Source organism: Rhinolophus sinicus, chromosome 7 (assembly GCF_057876585.1).
Source record: "Rhinolophus sinicus isolate RSI-liver-muscle chromosome 7, RSI-T2T, whole genome shotgun sequence".
NCBI classification, from domain to species: Eukaryota; Metazoa; Chordata; class Mammalia; order Chiroptera; family Rhinolophidae; genus Rhinolophus; species Rhinolophus sinicus.
The window spans coordinates 53,299,156-53,322,282 of record NC_142507.1 but is presented as its reverse complement, the minus strand read 5'-3'; the positions used below and the strand labels follow the sequence as shown (position 1 = coordinate 53,322,282).

The following is a 23,127-nucleotide window of genomic DNA, read 5'->3' as shown; positions in this document are numbered from 1 at the left end:
CTACCTTGTCTTCCAAATCGCTGATTTGATCGAGTCTGCTTCATCTAGTTTGCTGGTGATTCCTTCTAGTGTATTCTGCATTTCAGTTATTGTATTCTCCACTTCTGACTGGTCCTTTATTATGGTCTCCATCTCTCTGGTGAAGTTCTCACTAAGTCCTTGAGCATTCTTATAACCATTGTTTTGAACTCTGTCTTTAGTAGGTTGCTTGCCTCCATTTCGTTTAGTTTTTTCTTTTTCTGGAGTTTTCTCCTGTTCTTTCATTTGGGATACATTTCTTTGTTTCCTCATTTTGGCTGCCTCTCTGTGTTTGTTTCTATGTATTAGGTAGATCTGCTATGTCTCCCAGTCTTCGCCAAGTGGCCTTATGTAGTAGATGCCCTGTGGGACCCTGGACCAACCTCCCTGGTCACTGCTCTGGGTGCTCCAGGAGTGTCCTTTGTATGGGCTGTGTGCGCCCTCCTGTTATAGTTGAGCCTTGATTACTTTTGGCATATCCATGGGTGGCAGTGACCCTCAGACTGATTGGCTGTGGGGTTTAACCATGTCCACAGCTTATGGGCTTCTTACGGGGGCTTACCCCAATGAGTGGGATTTGCCCCTGTGGGCTCTGGGTGTGCTGCTTGTGGGACTAACTGGGCAGTGCTCTGCTGTGGTCTGAAGCCAACCTCCAAGTATGTTCATTCTGGGGTCTCTTGGGAGGGGCTTTGGTGTAGGCCCAGGTCACCCACTGCCTGTGACTGCCTGGGGACTACCTGACAGGAGCTACAAAGTGACCCATGATTGTTCACTGCCTGTGCTAAACCTGGAGGTGTGTGCGAGAGGCCACACTGCAAACTGAGGACCAGTACAGGCCTGGGGTAGCTCTGCGAAAAACCAGGACACGCCAAGGCTTGCTGCCACCTGCTGGCTCTCTTAAGGTTTAGCAGCTGATAGAGCTTTGTGCAGTATGCAAGTGGAATGAGGCAGGGTCTCAGGAAGTCACTAGAGTGGGAAAAGTTGTGGTCACCAGGTTAATGTAAATTCTGGTTTGGTGTTAGTGCTGAGCCTGGAGCTACTCAGCAAACGTCTCAGAGGACACCGAGGCCAGTCTTCACCTACATGGGGCCTGCCAGACTCTCTGCGAGTTTTCCAAGATTGAGTATAATGCGGGCAGGACTAGCTGTTTGGAGAAGGTGCCTCCCGCGTTGGGGGAGTTGGGTGGGGCGGGGTTTCAGCAGAGCTCACCAGGCCAATCAGATTCAGATTTGGCCACATGGGGGCGGGCTCAACCCAGAAAAGATGGCGCCCACCTCCCGGCTGCTGGGGAGGAAGACCTCACAGAGGGTAAATGGTGACTATCCTCCAGCCCTTGCCTCAAAGCCACACACTTCGGTCTGTCTCCAATATGGCTCTGATACCGTCCAAGTCACCGTCCCTCCGTGGGAGCCTAAGGTGAGTGCCTGCGAGTGAGTGAGTCTGTGTGTGGGCTGTTTAAGAGGACGGCTGGGCTTCTCGCCGCCTTCTGTCCCACCTGGATGGTCAGAATCCCCACTGTTTTTCACAGCCAGATGTTGTGGGGGCTCCTTTTCCTGGCACCAGTACCCTGGGCTGGGTAGGCTGGTGTTAGGGTCCCTTGCTCCTTCGGGGGAAACCTCCGCGGCCAAGGTATCCCTCCTGCTTCTCAACCACCACAAGGAGGTTTGGGGCCTGTTTCGCGTCTCTGTGCCTCCTACCAGTCTCGATGTGGCTTCTTTATATTTTTTGTTATAGGACTTCTGTTCAGCTAGACTTCAGATGGTTCTCCAAGTTGATTGTTCTAGAATTTAGTTGTAATTTTAATGTGTTCATGGAAGGAAGCAGGCACAGTGTTTTTCTACTCTGCTATCTTGGATCTCTCCTGGGCAGGTTTTTAATTGAAAATGTAATTTCTTTAACTGACTTAGAGATTTTCAGATTATCTATTTCGTTTTGAATGAACTTTGCTAGTTTTTGTCTTCTAAGACATTCCTCTATTTTATCTGTTTTTAAATTTATTGATGTAAAGTTGTTTATAATATGCCTCTATAATTTTTAATACCTATAGAATTTGTGGTAGAGTGACCTCTCTCATTCCTGATACTGGTAATTTATGTCCTATCCTTTTTTCCTGGTCAGTCTGGCTAGCATTTTCATCATTTTTATCAATTGTCTTCTTAAGGAACCAGCTTTTTGTTTCACTGACTGTCTACGTATTCCATTTTCTATTTCATTGATATCTGATCTGAGAATTGGAGAAGGGACTACTACTCATTTTATAAGGATCACATTACTTTTCTACCAAAAGCAGACAAAGATATTAAGAAAAGAAAACTATAGACCAATATACCTAATTAACATAGAGGCAAAACCTCTTAACAAAATGTTAGCAAATCAAATCTAAGAACATGTGAAAAAGATTAAGCAACCTGATCAAAATAGGGTTTATTTCAGGGAGGCAAGGTTGTTTTAACATTCACGAATCAATCAATGTAATTCACCATATTAACAGACTGAAAAAAGAAAAAGTGTATGATCAGCTCAATAGATGCAGAAAAAGCAGCTTTTCAAAATCAGCATCCATTTTTGTTAAAAACTCTTAGTAAGGTAGGAAGAGAAGGCACATCCTCATACGCCAGAGAGAGAGAGAGAGAGAGAGAGAGAGAGAGAGAGAGAGAGAGGCATCCAGATTGGAAAGGAAAAATAAAACTCTTTACGCTCAGATGACCTGGTCATATATGGACTAAATCCTATGGAATTTATATGAAGATGTTAAAACTAATAAACAGTAAACAAGATTAATATACAAAATTAATTGTATTTTATATACTAACAGTGAATAATCAGAAACTGAAATAAAAATACCATTTACAATATGATCAAAGTATATGAAACACTTAGGGAAAATATGACAAAGTATGTGCAAAACTTGGTCACTGAAAGCTGCAAAACTTAAGAGAAATTAAAGACAACCTAAGTAAATGGAGAAATATTGTGTGTTTATGAATTGAAAGACTCAATATTGTTAAGCTGTCCATTCTTTTTCAACTTAATCTATAGGTTTAATTCAATCCCAGTAAAAATCTCAGCAGGCGTTTTTCTCAGTAGAAATTGATATGTTTATTCTGTGCAAAGGGCCTAGAATAGCTAAAGCAACTTTGGAAATGAACAAAATGAGAGGACTTAACATTACATGACATAAAAACTTAGAAAGCTGCCGTGAATGACACATGAGTGACAAGATAGACAAAGAGATTAATGTAACAAAATAAGAGATAAGTGCAAACAAATATGCCTGGTTGATTTTTGACAAAGACGTAAAAGCACTTCAGCAGAGAAAGGATAGTCTGAACAACGGGATATAAATATGCTCCCCTGAATACTATCTCCCCCCCAAAAAAAAACTACCTTTGTCTATAACTTTTACCATCTACCAAAATTAAGTTATAGAAGAAAACGCAGCAGAAAGTCTTTGTGTCCTAGGATTAGGCAAAGGTTTCTTAGCTATGAACCAAAAAACAAGCTCCATAAAAGAAAAACAAAATTGATCAGAGGTATGTCCACTTTCCAAAAGTGTGCATTACACCACTTTCAGAAAGCAGGGGATACTCTTCCCTTTATGCCATTTTGGCTTATGAAAAGTTTCATAGGAACGCTCTGCTTTCAGATAATGGTGGAAACCTTTAATTGGATTTTATTTGAATTAAGAACTCCTCTTTTTGGAAAGAAACTGTTTAAAAGGATGAAAAGATAAGCCACAGGTTGGAGAAAATATGTGCAAATGACTTATCTGATAAAGTACTTGTATCCAGAATATATATATTTAATATTTTACACACACACACACACACACACACACACACACACACACACAGTCGTATATATTTAAAAACCTTCAGAATTCAGTAATAAGAAAGCAAATAGTTTGGCAAAATAATGGGGGAAATTTTTGAACAAGTAATTCCCCATAGAAGATAAATGGAAACACTTGAGCACACAGAAAGACGTTCAATATCGTTAGTTATTAAGGAAAAGTAAATTAAAGTCACACTGAAATGACACTACATGTTTATTAGAATGTCTGAAAATAGAAAAACTGAGTATACAAAATGTTGGAAAAGATGTGCGACAACCAGAATTCTCGTGTGCTTCTGGTGGGAATGGAAAATGGCACAACCATTTTGGAAAACATTTGGGCAGTTTCTTAAAAAGTAGGATGCACACCGACTATATAACACAATCAATCATTCTACTCTTAGGTCTTTACCCAAAAGAAACGACAGCATATGTCCATCCAAAGACTTGGCATGAGGGTTCATAGCAGCTTGATTTGTAATAGCCAAAACCTGGAACCAATCCAACTGTCCATCAATCGATTAATGGATAAAATAAATGTGGTCTGTCTGGACAATGAGGGCATTTCCTACTCTGCAGTCAAAACCAACGAACAATTGATACATGCATCAGCGTGATTGAATCTCAAAGTAGTTTTGCTGAGTGAAAGAAGCCAGGCCTCAAGGAATACATACTGGACGATTCCACTTATACAAAATTCTTGAAACTGCAAACTAATTTGTAGGGACCAAAAGTACATGAGCTGTTTTCTGGGGATTGGTGCGCAGGGAGAATGAGGGAGGAAATATAAAGGGGCATTAGAGAAATTTTAGAGGTGATATATCAAGTATGTTCCAAAGAAGCAGTACAAACTGAAGTTTACAAGTGTGGTGAATAAGGCTGATGTCTCTGTCTCCACCTACCCACCTGGATTAGCGGAGAGGTGTGTTTTGGGGACAAATTATTGGAGTGTGGAGGCTTCTTTGGGTGGGAAATAGGGACCTGCTGACAAAGGGAAGTTTGAGGAGAATCGTGTTTTGCACATCTATGTGTCAGACCCCCTGTTAAACACTTTAAATGAATTATCCCATTCAATTCTCACAAAAGCCCTTTGAGGTAAGTACCGTTACCATCATCTTAAAGGTGACGAAATGGAGCTTGAGAGACCGGACAATGAGCTCTAGGATCCAATAGCCCAGGTGACGCTAAGATTCCACTGCCTGTGCCAGCACTGAGCTTTGCAGGGGCCTGGGAGCTCTCGCTCTACCTAACCCGCCCTGGGATGGTGGAGGGGAACCACTTCCTTGTTCTGGTCTCAAACCTGGTACCCAGGGATGCAGGGCAACTGGAATTCTCACTCTTAGGGAGACCCACTGTCCCCTGTCACCTGGGACTGGCCAGGCTCCTGAATAGCAAGACTTGCATTTTAAAACCGGTTAGAGTCCGTCTGTCCGTCTAACTCTGGCTCAGCAGGGGCCCTGCCCTCCCAGACTCTGGTCTGCTGGGTGCTCAGCCCTTCATGACACGCCCAGAACATTTTCTGGGACTTAAGCCAGGCAAGTGAGATGGTTTCGCAGGTGAAGACGCGAAAGGAGACGACGTTCTTTTTATTGCTCTTTTATTCCTGTGCTTGCTAATGTTCGGGTCGCTAGGAAAGATGACTCGAGTCTCTTCAACCTTCCATTTCCAGTTGGGGGTCTCCCTAGGGTGGGGGGCTGTGAAGGCAGTCAGAGGCTACTGGTTGGCACTAAATGGTGGTCAGTGAGAGATAGTTTTCTAACTAAGTGTAAGCCTGACCTTAGCAAGGGAAGGGCATGGCCCAGCTACTTGTTTTGCAGCTCTGGCCCCAGGGTATTTGGCTTGGACCCACATTTTGGACTTTTGGGCGGCTGTTCATCTGGGGAGCTCTTGTTCTGAATTTCGGGTGGCTTGGGTCCCGAGTCTTTATGAAGGCATGTGCATTCAGGCTTGGCCTCCAGACAGCAGCATTTGGGCTCAATGCAACAGGGGGGCATTGGTGGGCACTGTGGGGGCTTGTGCTGGCACTGGGGGGGCTTTGGCTGGCACTTGGGCTTGGGCTGGCACTGTGGGGGCTTTGGTGGGCAGCACCGGTTGCAATTTGGTTGGTCACACATCTTCTGGAGTCGTGGGTGTCCTAGAAAAAAAGAGGGCACTCTCAGAAGGAAAGCTGGCTGCCTGCTCTCATTTCCCCCTTCTGTGACCCCCAAACCCATCCATCTTCACAGAGAGGAGTCGGACCAGGGCCGGGAAAGCGGGGCTGGACACCACATCAGGAGGTGCCAGGTCTGTCAGCGCCCCATCACCTGGGCAGAGGAGAATGGCTGGAGTGACAGCTGCTGAGGTAGCATGGCCATCTCCTGCCAGCTCCCAGAACCCACACGTAAGCCTCCGGCCCAAACTGGTTTTTAAACTGTACCAGTTACTGCTGTGGGCTTTCCACGGGGCACACATGCTTGTATATGTGTGTGTGTGTGTGTGTGTGTGTGTCCATGCAGAAACACAGCACAAGGAAGGCAGAACTGGAGGTTTGTGACAATGGCTGCGGGTCTGGACCAAATGGAGAGTTCTTTGTACCTATTGGTTAAACTTTAAAACTAGGGCCCGTCTGAATAGCTCGTAAGGTGCTCATTTCTGTTCTGGCCTCAGTCCCTCCAGCCAGTGGACCCCTCCGTGGCCTCGGCCCCATCCCTGACCTGCCACCCTGCCACGCCCTACCAGCCCTGCTCCAAATACTCCGTCTGACGCTTAGAAAGCCCCATCTTTGGGCTTTTGTTGTTGTTGTTCTGTTCTTTTCTGTGTCCTGAGTATGGGGCGACTCCCGGGGATGGGAACTACAAATCCCCCTCATACCAAAGCCGTCCTGAGGGTTGCCCGAGGGGGATGGAAAGCCACCTCATCCCCTCCTTGCTACCGAAGGTGTGGGGGATTGTCACCTGAAGTGATACCTAAAGAATACCTGTTAGGTGACCTAGTTTGCTGCAGACCCAGGGCCGTGGCCATCTCCCATAATGGGTGTTAGCCGCCTAGCACCCCCCACCCCCTTCATCTGGGGATCCACCTCAGTCAGCTCCTGTGTACAAGCCGGCTGCCACTGAGCCAGGTGTGGCTGACGCCTCCACCCACTGGAAACGGTAACTGGCACACTGACACCTGTGGTCCTGCCTAGCCAGCCTCTCGCCACCTCCCCTTTCAGAACCATCAGAGCCTCATTTTGGGATTTCCCTGTGGGAAGGAGCCCCTGGCAGGTGCCCGAGGAGGCTGTCACTGTGCTCCTTGCTGCTGACGGAGGGGCAGACTGTGGTAACTAACCCAAGTCTCTGTGTGTGTGGCCTCAGCCTGAACTGGGTCAGGGGCAGGCTGTCACCGGGAGGGAAAGTGACTTATTGGGAAGGGTGTTGGCCTCCATTCATTTGTGACTTAGTGCCTCCCAGTTATTCAGGAAATAACTGTCATTCAGGAAGAGGTTTCTGCTTAGTTTCGAGAACAGGACACTGGCCCAGGACCCCTCAGGGGTGGGAGTAGGGGACAAGTCATGCAGTCCCTCCCTCCAGGTCAGGAGAGTCTACGAGGAGGCTGGGGTGGCAGAGAGCTGCCCTGTGGATGCTCTGGCTTGCCTGGGAGGGGAGAGGAAGGAGAGCGGCAGAGCAAAGGGAATGGAAATAGAACAGAGGCATCAGCATAAAAACGGGGAGGAGGGACAGGAAAGGGCCAAGGAAACTGCTTCACCTCCTTTGTGGTCTCTGCCTCCTCCAGGTCTTCTAAGCTGTTTCCCAGGAAGTCAGCTGTCCCTGGGTGCCCTGCAGCCATGGGGGGTGAGTTTGGGTGTGTGCCTCAGTCTCCCTATTATCTGAATCTATCCCCTGAAGGACCAGACCCCAGTCCAGGCTCTGGGAGGAGAGAGGGAGGGGCGAGCCCCTTATTTTCTGTTGCTTTTCTATGTCTGTGAAGGTTTTTGCCTCTTTAGGGCTCCTTCTCTGTGCCTCTCTGTATCCCTGGTTTTCATTCTCTCGCTCTCTCTTTCCTCCTCTGCGCCTGGGGTTGACCTCTCTCCCCGTTAAGGTCAGTGTCCCTGAATGGACAGTTCAGAGCCCTCTGTCCATGCAACGTGTTAGGGCTCCATGCTTCCAAGTCCAGGCTGGGCTGTTTCTACAGAAGCAGTTCTCATCCTGGTGGCCAGAGGGCACCTAGGGGTCCCGTCCAGGGGCTCATCTGGTTGCTCCATAGACACCGCCTCTGAGCAGGTCCCCTGTGGGCAGCTCCTGGCACAGGTCCCGAATGGGGGGGGGATGTGCCATGTCAAAGATGGAGCATGTGCGAGGAGTCAGCCTTGAGCTCCCAGGCGCGGGGAGGGAAAGCACAGTTCCCTTCGTCCGTGGCTCCTGAGCCCGCATGGTCCCCACTGCCCTCTCTTTGACCTCCCCCCACCAGCCACTGTCCCTCTCATGTGTCAGACTGGCTCACAGCACATCCCTGCTCATTTCTGCTCACCTCTGAACCTCCGCAGGTGTTGTTCCCCCGCCCGGAACTCCCTTCCCAGCCCCCAGCCCCACACCCTAAGTATTATTCACACCTGAAATTGCAGCCGCAACATCACTGCCTTGAGGAAAGCTGCCCTAATTCATCCTTGGGGCGCCCTGTACCTCTCATTCCACTTTTATCACAACGATGACGTCCCCAATTGTCTGACTTCTCCTCTAGTCTGTTGGTTTCATGAGCACAGACATCTTTGCTACCCTGCTTGCCACTGCTCTCAGCGTTTGACATACTAGATGGCATTCTGTGGCCTTCCCTACGTAAGGAAGGAATGAATAAATGGACACATGAGCCACGAAGACCCCCAAAGGCCACTTTTCTCTGGGTTACCTGGTCTGGCCACTTCGGTTCAGTCTCTCCTCAATTCATGATTTCCTGGCTTGGCTTCTCACGAGAACTGTCTCCCCTGGCTGGTTCCAGCAGCTATGACCCTCCTTCAGCAGCCTAGTGAGTCCATGCCAATCAGAGCCAGATGGTTTCTCTTCCCTCCCAGTGCCAAGATTCTGAAGTTCTGAGCCTCTGTGACACCGGTTCTCACTCCTTGGGATTCTGTGACTATGGCTGACTGACCAGCGCCCCCTGCTGGCTGAACTGCAGGCCTTCTCCTGCTTTCTTCTCCGGGAGTACAAAAGGAGCTCTTCCGTTCATCCATAATCATGCAAACACCTAAAACATAAGCCTAAAGCACACATGTGTACTGAGTGTCTACTGTCTACCAGGCTCCGTCCTAAATGTGAAGTGTATAAGCTCCACAGGATACAGTTTGCATTCTCAAAGCTCTTCTAATCCAATACAGCGGTGCTAGACAACATCAGGGCTGTGTGATGACCTTGGGGACACCGCAGGATGCCATGGGAGCACCTGGGGTCAAGTGTCGGGGGCAGGAGTGTTCTCTGGATGGAGTGATGTGTAAGCTGAGACTTGGAGGGCAACTGGAGATAGGAAGTGGGGCATGGCCGTGTGTGTGTGTGAGAGAGGGCATTCAGGCTGGAAGATGGACCAGCATGGACCACGTGAGGCTGAGCACAGCGTGGCTGGAGCAGAGAAGGGAGAAAGGAGAGGAGGGAGAGGAGGCTACAAAAGCAGGTGGCAGCTGTGTTGACGAGGCCTTGGACACCATGGGAGAGTTTGGACCTTATGGGGGGTGTAAAACGGGAGAAGCAGGGACCCCCTGGGAAGCAAGGACGCTGTTTTATCCCCTTTGCTATCCCCACCATCTCACTGAGCACAGACACACACACAATACCTAGGGCCCTTTGTACTGGCTGGAAGACTCTTCCCCAAGATATCTTCAGACTAACTCCTTCCCCTCTTTCAAGTCTTTGCTTAAATGTCGCTTTCTAAGGGAGGTATTATACCCTGACCTGCCTATTTAAAATTACAGCCTGCCACCCTTTCTCTCCCTCCAATCACCTTTCCACAGCTCATTTTCCTCAGTAGCGCTGTTCACTTACATACAATATACGCTACGTACAATAGAATGTCTTTGTTATGTGTCTGTCTAATGTCTTCTCGCACTGAAATCTCCAAAAGGACAATGTTTGTTTTTTCCAGTGACCCATTTCAGCACTAGAACAGCTCCTGGCACATAGGAAATAAACAATATTAGTTGAATGTATGAATGATGATAGTTAATTACTCTTTTTTTTGGGGGGGATCATGGTTTGTCTGCCATGATTTCCAACACTTATCTAAATTGAGGAACCCGTTTTTTAAGTCTGTTCTCAAAGCATCGTTCAAACTAACAGAATGTGTCTTGCCGTAGCCCCTCTCCTGCCTCCCATGTTTTTCTTGCCTCTGTCATCAAAATTAGGGACGATTATGACACTCTTCCCTAGCCAGATGGGCTAGAAATCTGAAAAACAAACAAACAAACAAAACAGAAACAGGCCTATAGATACAGAAAACAAACTGATGATTGCCAGATGGGAGGGGGGTTGGGAGGCTGGGTGAAAAGATGAAGGGATTAAGAAGTAACAGTTGGCAGTTACAAAATAGCCACGGGGATGTAACGTACAGGGAATCAGGTCAATAATACTGTAATTCCTATGTGTGGTGTAAGGTGGGCACTAGACTCACCAAGGGGGTCACTTTATAAGTTATAAATGTCTAAGTATTATGTTCTCTTCAGCCCCAATTAGCCTCACCAATAGCAAGAATTCAGGAGGCCCGACGGGGTTATGAGATAGTGTAAGAATTTCCAAGTAATTCCAGAGTGGTGCTGGGGCATCGTCTGTTTTGAGGCTCAGCTGTGCTGCCCCCTGGTGGGAGATACAGCCATCCTTACAGTTCTGACACGTGAACTGTCTGTCCTCTTGTGTGAATTTACTGACCTGCGAATTCCTGTCATTGTCCCCACTGAGCAATCCTGGATCCTTGCAGGACAGTAATGTAGAAGTCTGTGGCATTGTGTGTGTTTGTGCGTGTGTGTGTGTGTTTGTGCGTGTGTGTGTGTGTGTGTGTGTGAGAGAGAGAGAGCCCATTTTTATGACTGGTTTTGTCAGACATTGTTTTACAAGGTGTCAGCATCTTATTAAATCCATTTATTGTGCATGCGACACAATTACTTAAATATAGTGTCTTAATTACTTAAAGCATTAGTGTTCTATACAAAGCAGTTCCTACAATGTTTCTCGCCTTTGATTTTGCAACGTCAATATGAACATCACATTTTGCCTATTTACTTAATAAGGTGTTCAAAATCTCATCTCAATATATTATGTACAGTTGTTTTCGTCGGGTGAGTGTGTGTCAGCCGTCTTTATATTCACTTGCCTGAACATATTGTAGCAAAATAAACAAAATGGAAAGATTCTCAACAGCCATGCATAGTCCTGTGGAGTTTTACTGTGTCTTATGAGCTCAATCTTTAGACTAATTCATGAAGTGTGGGAAATGTCGTACTGGAATCTTTCTGAATTTCTTTATCAGCACATGGTCTTACTTGTATTTCTAAGTCAGTTCGTCATCTAATATCCTTCTTACCATATCAGTGCTCAGGTGATTCTTGACAAGCTCTTCTCTACTGGTTGTATGTTTTTCTTTCATGTACAATGTGGAAATTCACTTGAGATATAATATAAATGTATTTTCACTGCCGGATTTAAATGTCTCTTACTTTTTATTAATGTATGTTACATTTTATAGCAAAATGACCTCTTTGTCAGGAAGTAGCTGGCGTAAGTCATCTTGCAAATTTTCACTGTGTGAAACATGACAGGGATATAAAAGGTGCATCTGGGGATAAAAAGACATAATTGTACTGCACGATTTTGGGGTATATTAGAGTCAGATTTGGGGCACATGGTGTTAATTTTGTGTACTATAATCAATATGATCATTACCAGTTAAAAATCACCCACTCCCAGGCCGGCCCGGTGGCTCAGGCAGTTAGAGCTCCGTGCTCCTAACTCCGAAGGCTGCCGGTTCGATTCCCACATGGGCCAGTGGGCTTTCAACCACAAGGTTGCCAGTTTGATTCTTTGACTCCCACAAGGGATGGTGGGCTGTGCCCCCTGCAACTAGCAACGGCAACTAGACCTGAGCTGCGCCCTCCACAACTAAGATTGAAGGGACAACAAGTTGACTTGGAAAAAAGTCCTGGAAGCACAAACTGTTCCCCAATAAAGTCCTGTTCCCCTTCCCCAATAAAATCTTAAAAAAAAAAAAAAAAAATCACCCACTCCCAGCACTGCATAATTTGTCTTATTATAAGCCTGAATATTCTGTTGGCGACAGTGCTAACCTTTTAAAATTTTCTCTATTTTAATCAGTGACCAGTTTCTAAAATAAACAGGTGTTATTTTACTTTTACATAAAATAAGCATTTATAAATATAAAGTCGGATAAGAAAACTGAGTGGTAAGATTCGCTTTAGCATTGTATGATTATATATAGCATATAACTTGTTTACCAGCCATTAAAATAACTTGCAATGAGACACTGACGGACTTACTTGGTACCACATTTAATGCCATGAGCTGTCATACAACTGTGTGTGTAAAATTGTATGCAACTAAATATATATACAAAAGATGGAGATGGGTCTAGTACAGAGCTACACTCTTCTTGGTATTGGGATTTTTGAGAGGGTGAATTCATCTCCTCTCCAAACTCTGAGTCAATTGAGAGAGAGACATTGGTGTGAGACAGAGGGCTGGTAAAGCAGAGCATTGAAGAATGTCCATGTACCATGGCCAAAATGGAAGACTTAGTATTTATTACACTTGATCTTAGCCAAAAGGCCGAGAAGCGATAGACTTAGTATTTATTGCAAAGTTTAAACCATGGGATCTGGATTGGGACAGAACTCCCCCAGCTAGCTACGGAAAGGGGACACGCTGGAAAAGCACAGGTGAGGGTAAGACTCTTGCCGTTTCATCACTCGCTCTTTCTCCAGTGGTGAGAGTGGAGTTTGAGATGGAAGACGTTATGTTAAAACAAGGCTAGAATGGGGTGAAAAGAGTATTGCCCCTTAAATCAATAGATATGATTAAGACCTTATCAAATGCACCCTGAGAAGTTACAGAAGTTTTACTCTCACACCTGCTCATTAGGCTAATGGCTCAGAGTATCTGGAAAGCCTGTTAATCTCCAAGGTGGTATCATGTATCACTGGCTTTTTAACACTTTTCAGTAAGCATGCTGGATATTATCACGGCATTTTCAACGCACACACACACACACACACGCACACGCACACACACAGAAACTCTATGTCAGAGACATCTCAGGAATTCCCGAAACACCTCTCTGGGCTCTTCCTTATATCAGAGGCTGAAAACCACAGACCTAGAAATTCTCTTTCTTGGCCTGAGTATTGATTGGGAAGGTGGTCACGGCCACCTTCATTCTAGCACCCAAAGCCTTCAGTGACCTGGCTGCCCCTGGCCAACCATGTCTCATGACAACTTCTTTTGGTCTAAGAGGATGGCCAGGAGCGGCAGCCCTCACTCTCTCTTCTGTGACACCATGCCGAAAGGGTGGCATGCACGGGGTGTGGCTTCGTGAATCTGAGCTGTGGACCAGGTGCGGTTGGTTTCTGGGATACAGACGTTTCTCCATCCCTTTGTCTCCCACTGGCCTAACAGGCACAGAGTGTCTTGCTACTGTGATCGAAACCAGAGTCCTGGAGAAGGGGCAGAAGCATTGCAGTTGCCTACAGCCCACTGCTGGGGTGGAAAGGGCAGTGCTTTGAGAAATTGCCCCCACACTCATGCCATTTGTCCCACTGAATAGAGGAGGAAAAGAAAGCAGAAAGTGTAGGTAGCAATCAGTGTTCAGGGGCATCGTACTTCCTGGGCCGTGGGGTGGGCTCTGGCCCCTGTGTGAGGAGAAGTGGGGACGCAGCCAGGCGGATATGCTCAAGGAGTGTGTTCGTCATGGCTTTTTGAACTGAGATCCGAAAACTATAGGACCCCAGTACCATTTCCTTCTTGAGCATGAGATTCCCCCAAATCAGAAGGGTGTGGGAGCTAAACTCTGGGGCTGAGAAGTGGGGTGTCCTGAACAAGGAGACGAAAGCTTAGTGATGGTGGCATTTCCAGCAATAGCAGTGGGGCAGCTGATATTGGGGTACACCCCCCTATTATTCCCCACCTTTGGATCTTTCCTTTCCACAGCCCTCTCAAATGGCTCAGGCCTGGGGTCTACCTTGGTGGGAATGGCCCATCTGGCCGTGGTCGGCTCATGTGGGGTCTGCTTGAAGAATCCAGGTTAATGGGAGCCCCACAGAGCTGAGGATGGGGGGCAATCAACAACCAGCCGGAAGGTCAGGAAAGGGAAGCTTTATTTTTGCACATTGATGAGGCTTCAGGAAGCAGACTTTTCTGTAGCCTTCGGGTCTCCTTGAGCTAAGACCAGAGCCAAGGTCAGGAGGTCTGAGGTTCTCAGGGAAAAGAAGAATCCATCAACCACACATCTAGGGGCTTAGCTCAGAGGAGAGAGGGGAGCAAGGCTGAGAGCGAGGAAAGACGTCCATTCGAGCTGGTCCTTGGCTGTGGGTTTTTGGCTCCTCAGAAGTGGCAGGTCAGCTGCAGCCCCCAAGGCCATGGCAATGACTACAGCAGCCAGAGGATGTGCTGTCACAGCAGGTGGAAGGCTGGGGCTGGCCCAGGCAGACGTCTGGAAACCCGTGCGGCACCAGACAGCAGCAGTCCCCAAAGCCAGAAACACAGCAACTGGAGATACAGCAGGAGGGGGCAGGAGGGGGACAGGGAACTGGGCAGGGGGCAGGGGCTTGAGGGGGACACTTGGGTGGACATTTGGGGAGGCACTTGGCAGGGAGCTTGCACTTCTGCTGGCTTTGTTGGCAGGACATCTTGGAGAAAGTTCCGTCACTCTAGAAGGCAACACAGATATTTTGAAAGTCAGGTGACTACAAATGTAATTTGTATCAGTATTTTCCTGCAGAGCCTGGAGCTCTGCAGGCTTGCTTTCCTGGCATAGGAGAAATCGGGCGGTGGGTAAATTAGAATTTGGTAACGGCTTCTCCTACCTGTCATGGTTCTCCCAAGACTCCTGGTTTCAAAGGCAGCAACTTAGGGAACTAGGTAGTTTTGAAACTTCCCCTAACTTACGCATTCTAGAAACCAGGGTCTAGTCTGAGCCACGGTCACACCACCTGTCTATCAACTCTCTTTTTTTCTTTCTTGCATCATGGGCTCTGCCTTTGGTCTACTCTGCAGCCCTGCACGGCTGTCTCTTGTCCTATAAAGTAGCTGCCCCCAGCCCCGCCGGAGCCTCTGGTTAACATCCGTCTCTTCTGGGATCGCTGCTTCTGAGCCGACTGATTTCCATGAGCCCGATCGTCCTGCAGTTACCAGTTTGTTCCCATTGTGTCCAGCTGGAGTGGCTTGTCCCAGTCAGCTGAGGCGTGGCAGTCCCGGCCACCCCCAAACTGCCATCAGATCCGTACGGACACTCACCTTGTTCTTCTAACGTCAGGCAGGCAATGGATATGTCACAGGGAGTGAGGTGACCGTCTGGTCCTACCCCTTTTATACATGTCCTGCACCCAACTCGAGGGGATGAGCCACACAGCGGGAAAGCTGTTCCCAACCAGGTGGTCATGACGACAACTTCCCACATTCCAGTGGCTCTGTCATTCTGTCACTTTGTCACACTTGGTACTACTGGATCCTCACGAAGATCTGCCCAGAGCATCCCTCCCTCCCATAAACGCTGGAACTATTTCCATAAAGATAAGAAGATCCTGACTGAGAAGGGAGTCACACTGGAACAGCTTGGGGACTGAACTTAGGGTTTCTGGAGGAATCCAAAGCGTGCTTGAGATGGAAATCTAAGGCCACACACATAGGGTCAGCCCAGGACCTAGCGAAGCGTCTCTGCAGGTCCTAACAGCAGCTTTGGAACCATTAATCTAAGCACCCGTGGGTCACTGCTGAGGGCTCGGATCTAATTCAGATCCCAGAGAGGCTGAAACCTTGACCAGCAATGGAGCATCACGGAAAGGCCCAGAAGGAAAGGGTTTTAGTCCAATACTCACACCCCACACGTAGGTGAGGAAACTGAGGGCCACAGAGGACAGGGGAAAGCTAGAAATTGCAGCGTCTGACCTAGAAGCCGGGTCCTAGCTCGCTGCCAGCACAGAGCCGGACGCCCCTGTCTTGGATCACAGTGACTCCTTTGTAGCTTGCTCAGTTAGCTCACCCTGGAGTCTGTTCCCCGCTGCCCACCCGCTCCCTTCTCATGTGCAACTCCCCACCCAGTTTGTGAGCCTTAACCCATCATTTCAACCATGCTTCTGCCAATGTAATAAATTTTGCCCCTTTGGTTTGTCACTGCTCTGGACAGACCAAACCTCAACCCTGTCCGAATCGTCTGTGCTCTGCTGCAATACAAATATATATATTTTTTTCTTTTTTAAAGACACTTTGGAAGGTTGGCATCATGATATGATGAGCCACTGGGGCCAGGCCCGAAACGCTGCTTGGCAATCCTATACCCTCTCTGCGTTCACTAAGCACACACATCGTCCCTTGTCTCCTCTCTCGAACCTTCCAAACCTTCACTGTGGCCTCTGGATGGATGCTGCTGCTGTGTCTTCTGCATGGGGCAAACAGTCGCTGTCAAATGTGGAGTACTTGTGCTTTGCAAGCCCGCTCGCGCCCTCTGCCATCCTTCATGACGTCCTGTGTCAGGTGGGGCAGCCCCTTCACTCTTCTCACCCCTGTCTGAGCTCCCTTGTGCTGGAGCCCTGTATCTTCAACCTAGATTACAGCGGTTTCTCCTAGGAAATGCCCCCACGGTATCCTGTATTCCCAACAACACCCTGCTGGAATAGATTTTTCAATGTCTGTCACCCCAGACAGAACGCAATCTCAGGGTTTCCTGGCTCACTGGGGATACCCAGCACTACCCAGGGCTTGACATCTTGCAAGTGCTCAACAAATATTTGTTCAATGAATGAATGAGGGGTTTGTGCTTGACGCAGAGGTCTCCCTCCTTTCCCTTCTCGAGAGAGAGCAGCTTGGGAGGCCAGGCCAGCCGCGGGGACCTGGGGCAGGGCGGGCAGGCTGCTCCCAGGATGGAGGCATGGATCCCAGCCAGGGGGAGTCAGGGCTCGGGTCCCAGCTCTGCTATTGGTCTCAGCTCTGGGTTTCCCAGGAGGCTGGAGCAGGTGACCTCCGTCCATCTTCAAGCCTGTATTTGCATTGATAAGTGTCAGATCGCCAAGGAGCTGGCGTCCAGCCCAAGGGCTGCCTTTCCTGGCTTGTGTTTTTCCTTCACTTTCTTTACCTGGGATAGGAGTGGTGGTGAATTATATGAAGAGGGGAAAGAGCATGGCTGGTGTGTGTGTGTGAGGAGGTGAGACAGTTGAAGGTAAGTCTCACCACGTAGAAGCATCTCCTAGTCTATTTGGTTTATCTCACTGATGAGGGGAAATGTTCACTCCTTGCCTTGTTGTACCTCTCTTAGCTGAGTCTGTGAGCTGCTGAAGCCCAGACCTGTGGGCAGAATTATGCTCCTTCCTGGCAATCCCCCCACTAAAATATTACTAGTAATTTTAAAAAGTTGGAAAAATGTTGTTCTATTGTATTGGTCCAACACCATCAGTGAACTGTTGATTCGATAATGAAAAGTAATTTATTCTGACAGAAACTCCTTCTTTCTTGTAGTAATTTTATAAATATCACTTGAAAGACTTTAATTTGTTCATTGAGAGCCTGTGATGTGCAGGGTTTCGAGAATTCCAAGAACATGAAGATACTTCTTTGCTCGTAAGGAATGGTACAAGTGGGGTGACAGGAGGGCAAGGAAAGGGGTTAACACTTATTCTCAACCTTTCCCATCTACCCAACATATTATTTGCATTGTCACAATACAATATGCAATATGTCATAACAGCTCTATGCATTTCTTATTGTTAACCCCATTTTACAGATGAAAAGACTGAGGCTCAAACAGTGGGGTTAGCCAAGGGGTGAGGGGGCAACTGTGGTTTTAGTTGGCAGGAGACCACACATACTTCGGCACAGAGCTGTGAAAGAGCTTGGTCTTTTCTGGAAACAGAGTGGCCGTGATATTGGAGAAGAGCAAGAAGTGGGCCCCTAGCAGGACAGAAAGGAAGGAAGGGCCTGGAACATGAGAGCCTTGTCACCAAGGACGTTCAAACGTCACCTCTGCCACCAGCCCCGCGCCCATCAGCATGAGCTGCGGTGTTGGGGCGCTCCCAGCCCTCTCTCCACGCGGCCACCACTGTCTCTTGCATGAGCGTCATGTCTTTACATGGCGTAGAAGCTGGAAGAAGGTGGGTCTGGACTCGGAGCACTGGCATTTGAACCATGGTCACGTTAACCTTTTTGGAGCCTCATGTTGTTGTTTTTTTAATCTGTAAAATGGGATTAACAATAAGAAACTCATACAGCTGCTGTAGTGCGATAATGCAAATAACATTTGACAGATTGTAGGTTAAAAATACATTTTAATTTCCTTCCTTTCCCTCATATCATCCTACTTATATGGGGGTTCCTAAAAACGTCGAGTCACATTTTAAAATGTCATCAATCCTTAATCCTTGACTATTTGGGCTGCCGAGGGTCGGGGCGGGGGGCCTGAGCAGACAAGGGGGGCTTTTCACATACCCAATGCGGCAGAGTAATTCCACCTGTACCTGCTTTATACATTGGATGTCGTTTGCAAACAGGATCACCTTGCTGAAAAAGTCTGACCAGAGCTAATAGGAGCCTCTTGGGCATTTAAGTAAGGGAGGGACATGATGAGATTTACATCTTAGGTTACTCAGGTCAGGTGGCCACAGGTGCCTTGATTTTTTTTTTTTTTTAATAAAGATTTTGTTGGGGAAGGAGAACAGGACTTTATTGGGGAACAGGGTGTATTTACAGGACTTTTTATTGGGGAACAGAAGTGTGTTTTCCCCAGGACTCATCAGCTCCATCCAAGTCAAGTTGTTGTCCTTTTTCAGTCTTAGTTGTGGAGGGCGCAGCTCAGCTCCAGGTCCAGTTGCCGTTGTTAGTTGCAGGGGGTGCAGCCCACCATCCCTTGCAGGAGTCGAACTGGCAACCTTGTGGTTGAGAGGACGCGCTCCAACCAACTGAGCCACCATACGCCCGCAGGTGCCTTGATTTAGTGACTTTAAGCTGACGTCTGGGGTGAAAGTCCAGCTCCAGGGGCACAGCTGGACTTGGGGGAGCTCTTTGTCAATGAGCCTGTAGACAGAGGAGCTGGCTGGAGGGAATGGGAGGGTCTTTACTTGGCTGGGGCCTGTCTGGGCACCCCTCATGCATTCCTGGGCTCGGCTGTCATCTGCCGAAGCACTGCCTCACCATCCTGCCTGCTTGAAGATTCAAGCATGCTCTGGATTCCTGCCTGTCTTGGGTGTGCCCCGTAATAGAAGGGTGAGGGACCAGCCAGGCCAGCGTTGACATGCATGCAATTCTTATCAAGCTGCTTCCCAAGTGATGAAAGAAACAAGGATATTCCTCTGCCCGAAGCAGTCAGACCTTGAACAGTCCTCCAATTGGCCAGAATCCCAGTGGGCGGGCCACCCGTGGGTCTGACTCTGGCAAGGGGCACTGGAAGAGAATTCCTGGTCCTCCCAAGGGCAATGGGACTCATCCCTGGGTCACGGGCGCACCCACACTACTTGTGCTTCTGTTGGGGTAAAGGGAACACTCATGACTTGTGTTCAGTGTCCTGGCCCCGTGGGTCTTAGCTCATCCCAATTTGTGGACAGAAGAAAGGGATAAGATCTATTCAGCATGATACATCCTCGTCACTTCTATGAGGTGACCTCAAAAGCCAGTTGTCCTCCCTTGTCTGTATAGTGGGAGCTAGGGACATAGGACTGCCATGTGTAACATGGTGGTTAAAAGGAATCTTGTGGGTAAAGAAACCAACACTGTCCAGCGTTCAGTGGTACCCTGTGAGCTGTCGTTACAATACAAGCGTTCTCATCGTTTATTGCAGTCCCAAGTGTCCCCCAGCCTCTAAGTCCTCTTCCTGTTGGACTGGGGGACACCCACCAATATCACCCGGGGCCAGCTCCTCTTTTCTCAAATATCTTCAACTGCACAAATATCCCTTGGATTGGAGCCAAGCACAGGCACAGGCCTGACTCGGGGTCACTTGCTTCTTCTGGGTCTCAGTGTCTTCACTTGATGAGTGGTGTTGTTTTTATCTTGATCTCGGAGAGCTCTGTGCCTGGGGCTGCTCTCACAGCAGAACCTGGCTGACTTCCTGATTTGTCATCTCTGGTCGCTGTGATGGTCCCTCTCCTCTGTAACCAGGGGAAGGTCTCCTCCTTCTGTCCCAGGCTCCACCTAGGCCCCTCAGCTGTGAGCAGGGCAGTAGTGATACCATCCTGTTGGGTCTTGTATTTACAAATGTCACCATCAAAAGGTACTTTTCAGTCCCAAGATAGGAAGGGATGAAGAGAGATCACCTTGTCTTTTCCTCCAGGCAATGATTCCCAAGGAGATATTTCTAAATCCTCCAAAAACAAAGACCACACAGCCTGTACTGACAGAGCTTTCTTTCTCCCGTGAAACTTCATTCCTCTGGGGTGTTCAGGGTGGGGTCCTCCCAGAGAGGTGAGCAGAGCAGACCTCGGCCTCCATTATGCTCCGGTTGTCAGACACTCCTGTACTGATAAGATGTCTGGCTCATCTCAACCTCCGGCTAATGCCTTCGCCATCCTTCTGTCCACTGTGTCAAAAGGGGATAACCCAGTAGGCTGTAGCCTTCATCCTGCAAGGAACACGTCTTAAGAGAAAGGCAGCCCTCACCACAAAGCCTGCTTCCGGGTCAGTAGTGTTATCATTACCTGGGAAGGCCAGGACTATAAAATGAAATAGTCTGTGGGCAGGTGTGAAGAAGCCTCAGGCAAGCCGCTCAGACTTCTGGGGCTCCTGCACTCACCTGTGACATCAGGACCTTCTGCTCTGTCATTCTGTGAACCTGTAGTTCTAAGCCATTCATACTTTAGAGATTGTGGTCCCCTAAGGGGACTCCCCCCCACACATTCCCCACATTTGTATTGCATTTCACATGTTTTATTTGTCTCCTCTTAACAACCCGTGAGTTGGGGATTAGTTACTGCATTATGGAAAACCTGAGTATTGGCAAGTTTAAGATCAAGGGCAGATCACGCAGTCTAGAGCCCAGAGCAATAGGGGCCAACCCAGGAGGGAACGCATGAAGCAAGGACACTGTTCTTTCAGTCTTGCTCTCCGTGCTGTGACAGATCAGGGGCTCTGCACCTGGCTGTGCATACAGCCATCTGGGAAGCACTTTTAAAATGCAGCTTCCTGGCCCCCAACTAAAACCTATTGAGTCATAATCTCTAAGGGGCGGGTCCTAAGCGTTTGCATTGTTTAAATTTCCCCAGGTGACTCTGCTAGTCTAGGAAATATTGTCCTAGAGTGTTCTGGTAGTACCATGAGCTAGGTACACACACACACACACACACACACACACACACGCACACTGGACCATTCGTCTCTTTACATTCTATCTGCCAGGAAGTTCAGCATTAACCATTAGTCTGCAGGTCGCAAATGGAGTAGCCGTACCCTTTTATCTATCCACAGGCTTTCTCCGACTGCTTTCTGATTTCCTACCTGTGGTTTTGTGACTACAGAGACGTTATGAGCTCTCGTTTCTTGGTTCATAGGGAGAATTGAAACTGGGTCTAACCTGTGCCTGGTGTGGCGTGAGGCTTTGTGTGCCCACAGCCCCACACACGGCGTCCATAACCTCACCCTTCGTGCCCATGTGATGGGAGCTTGTTTGTGGAAAGTGGGTCTACTAAGGTGGGATGGCAGGGGAGGAACCTGGGCGGAGCCTGTGTTTGGCAGAGATTTCTGGTGGGCGGAGATCCATTTCCATTCAGTCCCTTGATCTTCAGGATGTGTTGTCTCTACCCTGACCCATCCTTCCTCAGCTTCAAGGACACCAGCTCACTCATTCTTTCCTTGTCAGTGAACAGGCTAGAAAAAGGTTGCTCACAGAGCATGCTGGGCATTTCAGAGTTTGGCTTTCAAAATAGCACACCCCACAGCTGCATTCTGGGATTGAACAAATCAATGACTGTATGGCCGATGGTGGGGGCCAAGCACCTCCCTGTGGGAAGTGGAAGCTTACAGAGAAGCAAAGGAAGAGGCTAGAATAAGCCATGTGATACTGAATTAGAGCTGAAGACGTCAGTATGAAGTCACGTTTAGCTTAATATGGATACGGATGGAGAACTATTGAAATCGTTATAGGCATGCGTGTATACACTGCTTACTACACACACGTGTATTTCCAAGCTCCACCCAATGAGAAGGTGTAGCAACAACGACACCCCAGTAACAGTGAACACAACTAGCACCCAGGTCTTTGTTTCTAAGACATTATTTCAATACGAGAAACCAGAGTGCACTGGACAGATGGCTGCACCTGAGTCTGAGGCAGGGAAATGAGCCTGAAGCATCCTATCATGTCAAAAAGCAAGGGATTGCTTCAAAAAGAATTCAGTGGTGTTAGGACAAAAGGACTGAGGAGCTGATTGAAAGAGCTGCCAAAGCTGGAACAAAATGAACAGCAGAATGAATAACACGGCGTTGGATTACAACCCAGAATATAACATATCTAACATCCACGAGTCTATACTGACATAAATAAATGATTGAATAAGTTAAAGAAACAGAACACAGAAAAATATCTTGTACACAAGAACATTGATATATTTCTTTCTGCTTAGGGGAAATTGAGATTTATTTTCCCCCAGAAATCTCTCACACATACAGAACATCTAAAATCATATTTTAATACCTGTCAGCTAAATACGGAAGTTCAAGAAATAATATATTAAAACTTATAAGACACTGCTTTGTACAACATAAAGCACTTTTTTCTCCTCAAAAGGAGAAGCATCCAAACTTTTTAAAAAGTATAGATTTCACGACAGTAAAATAGGTAGACCCCTGTCAAGTTTCACAGAAAGTGCTTCTTCTCACAAAGTGGATTTTTCCTTTAGCTGGAGTAATTTTTTTTTTTTTTAAATGTAGTGCTTATTCTCACTCTTGAATAAAGAAATCCCTTTCCCCAAAATGGTTTTTTAAAATGGAGACATTTTCGTTGTTCCCAAGATACAATCTTCTTGGAGAGCTTGGAAAAAAAGAAAAATCTTGTTAGTCTTTGACAATACTAGAATTCCAACTCTAAAATTATGCCCTCGGAAAGTTACTGAGAAGAATCACCAATGAGAATGTTTGT

General features: G+C 47.6%; 1 protein-coding gene across 1 annotated transcript; it reads right to left on the bottom strand.

Annotated features, from left to right (window-relative positions):
• Positions 1 to 14,156: 14,156 nt before the first annotated feature.
• Positions 14,157 to 15,477, bottom strand: LCE7A (late cornified envelope 7A). Its single transcript, XM_074318940.2, has 2 exons — positions 15,312 to 15,477; positions 14,157 to 14,725 (listed from the first exon to the last, which is right to left on the bottom strand). The coding sequence occupies exon 2, from the start codon at positions 14,702 to 14,704 to the stop codon at positions 14,414 to 14,416; it is 291 nt and encodes a 96-aa protein (XP_074175041.2). The 5' UTR covers positions 14,705 to 14,725; positions 15,312 to 15,477; the 3' UTR covers positions 14,157 to 14,413.
• Positions 15,478 to 23,127: the final 7,650 nt, after the last annotated feature.

Excerpts from the sequence above, each read along its gene's own strand:
- LCE7A (XM_074318940.2), bottom strand. The coding sequence starts at position 14,704 with ATGTCCTGCCAACAAAGCCAGCAGAAGTGCAAGCTCCCTGCCAAGTGC.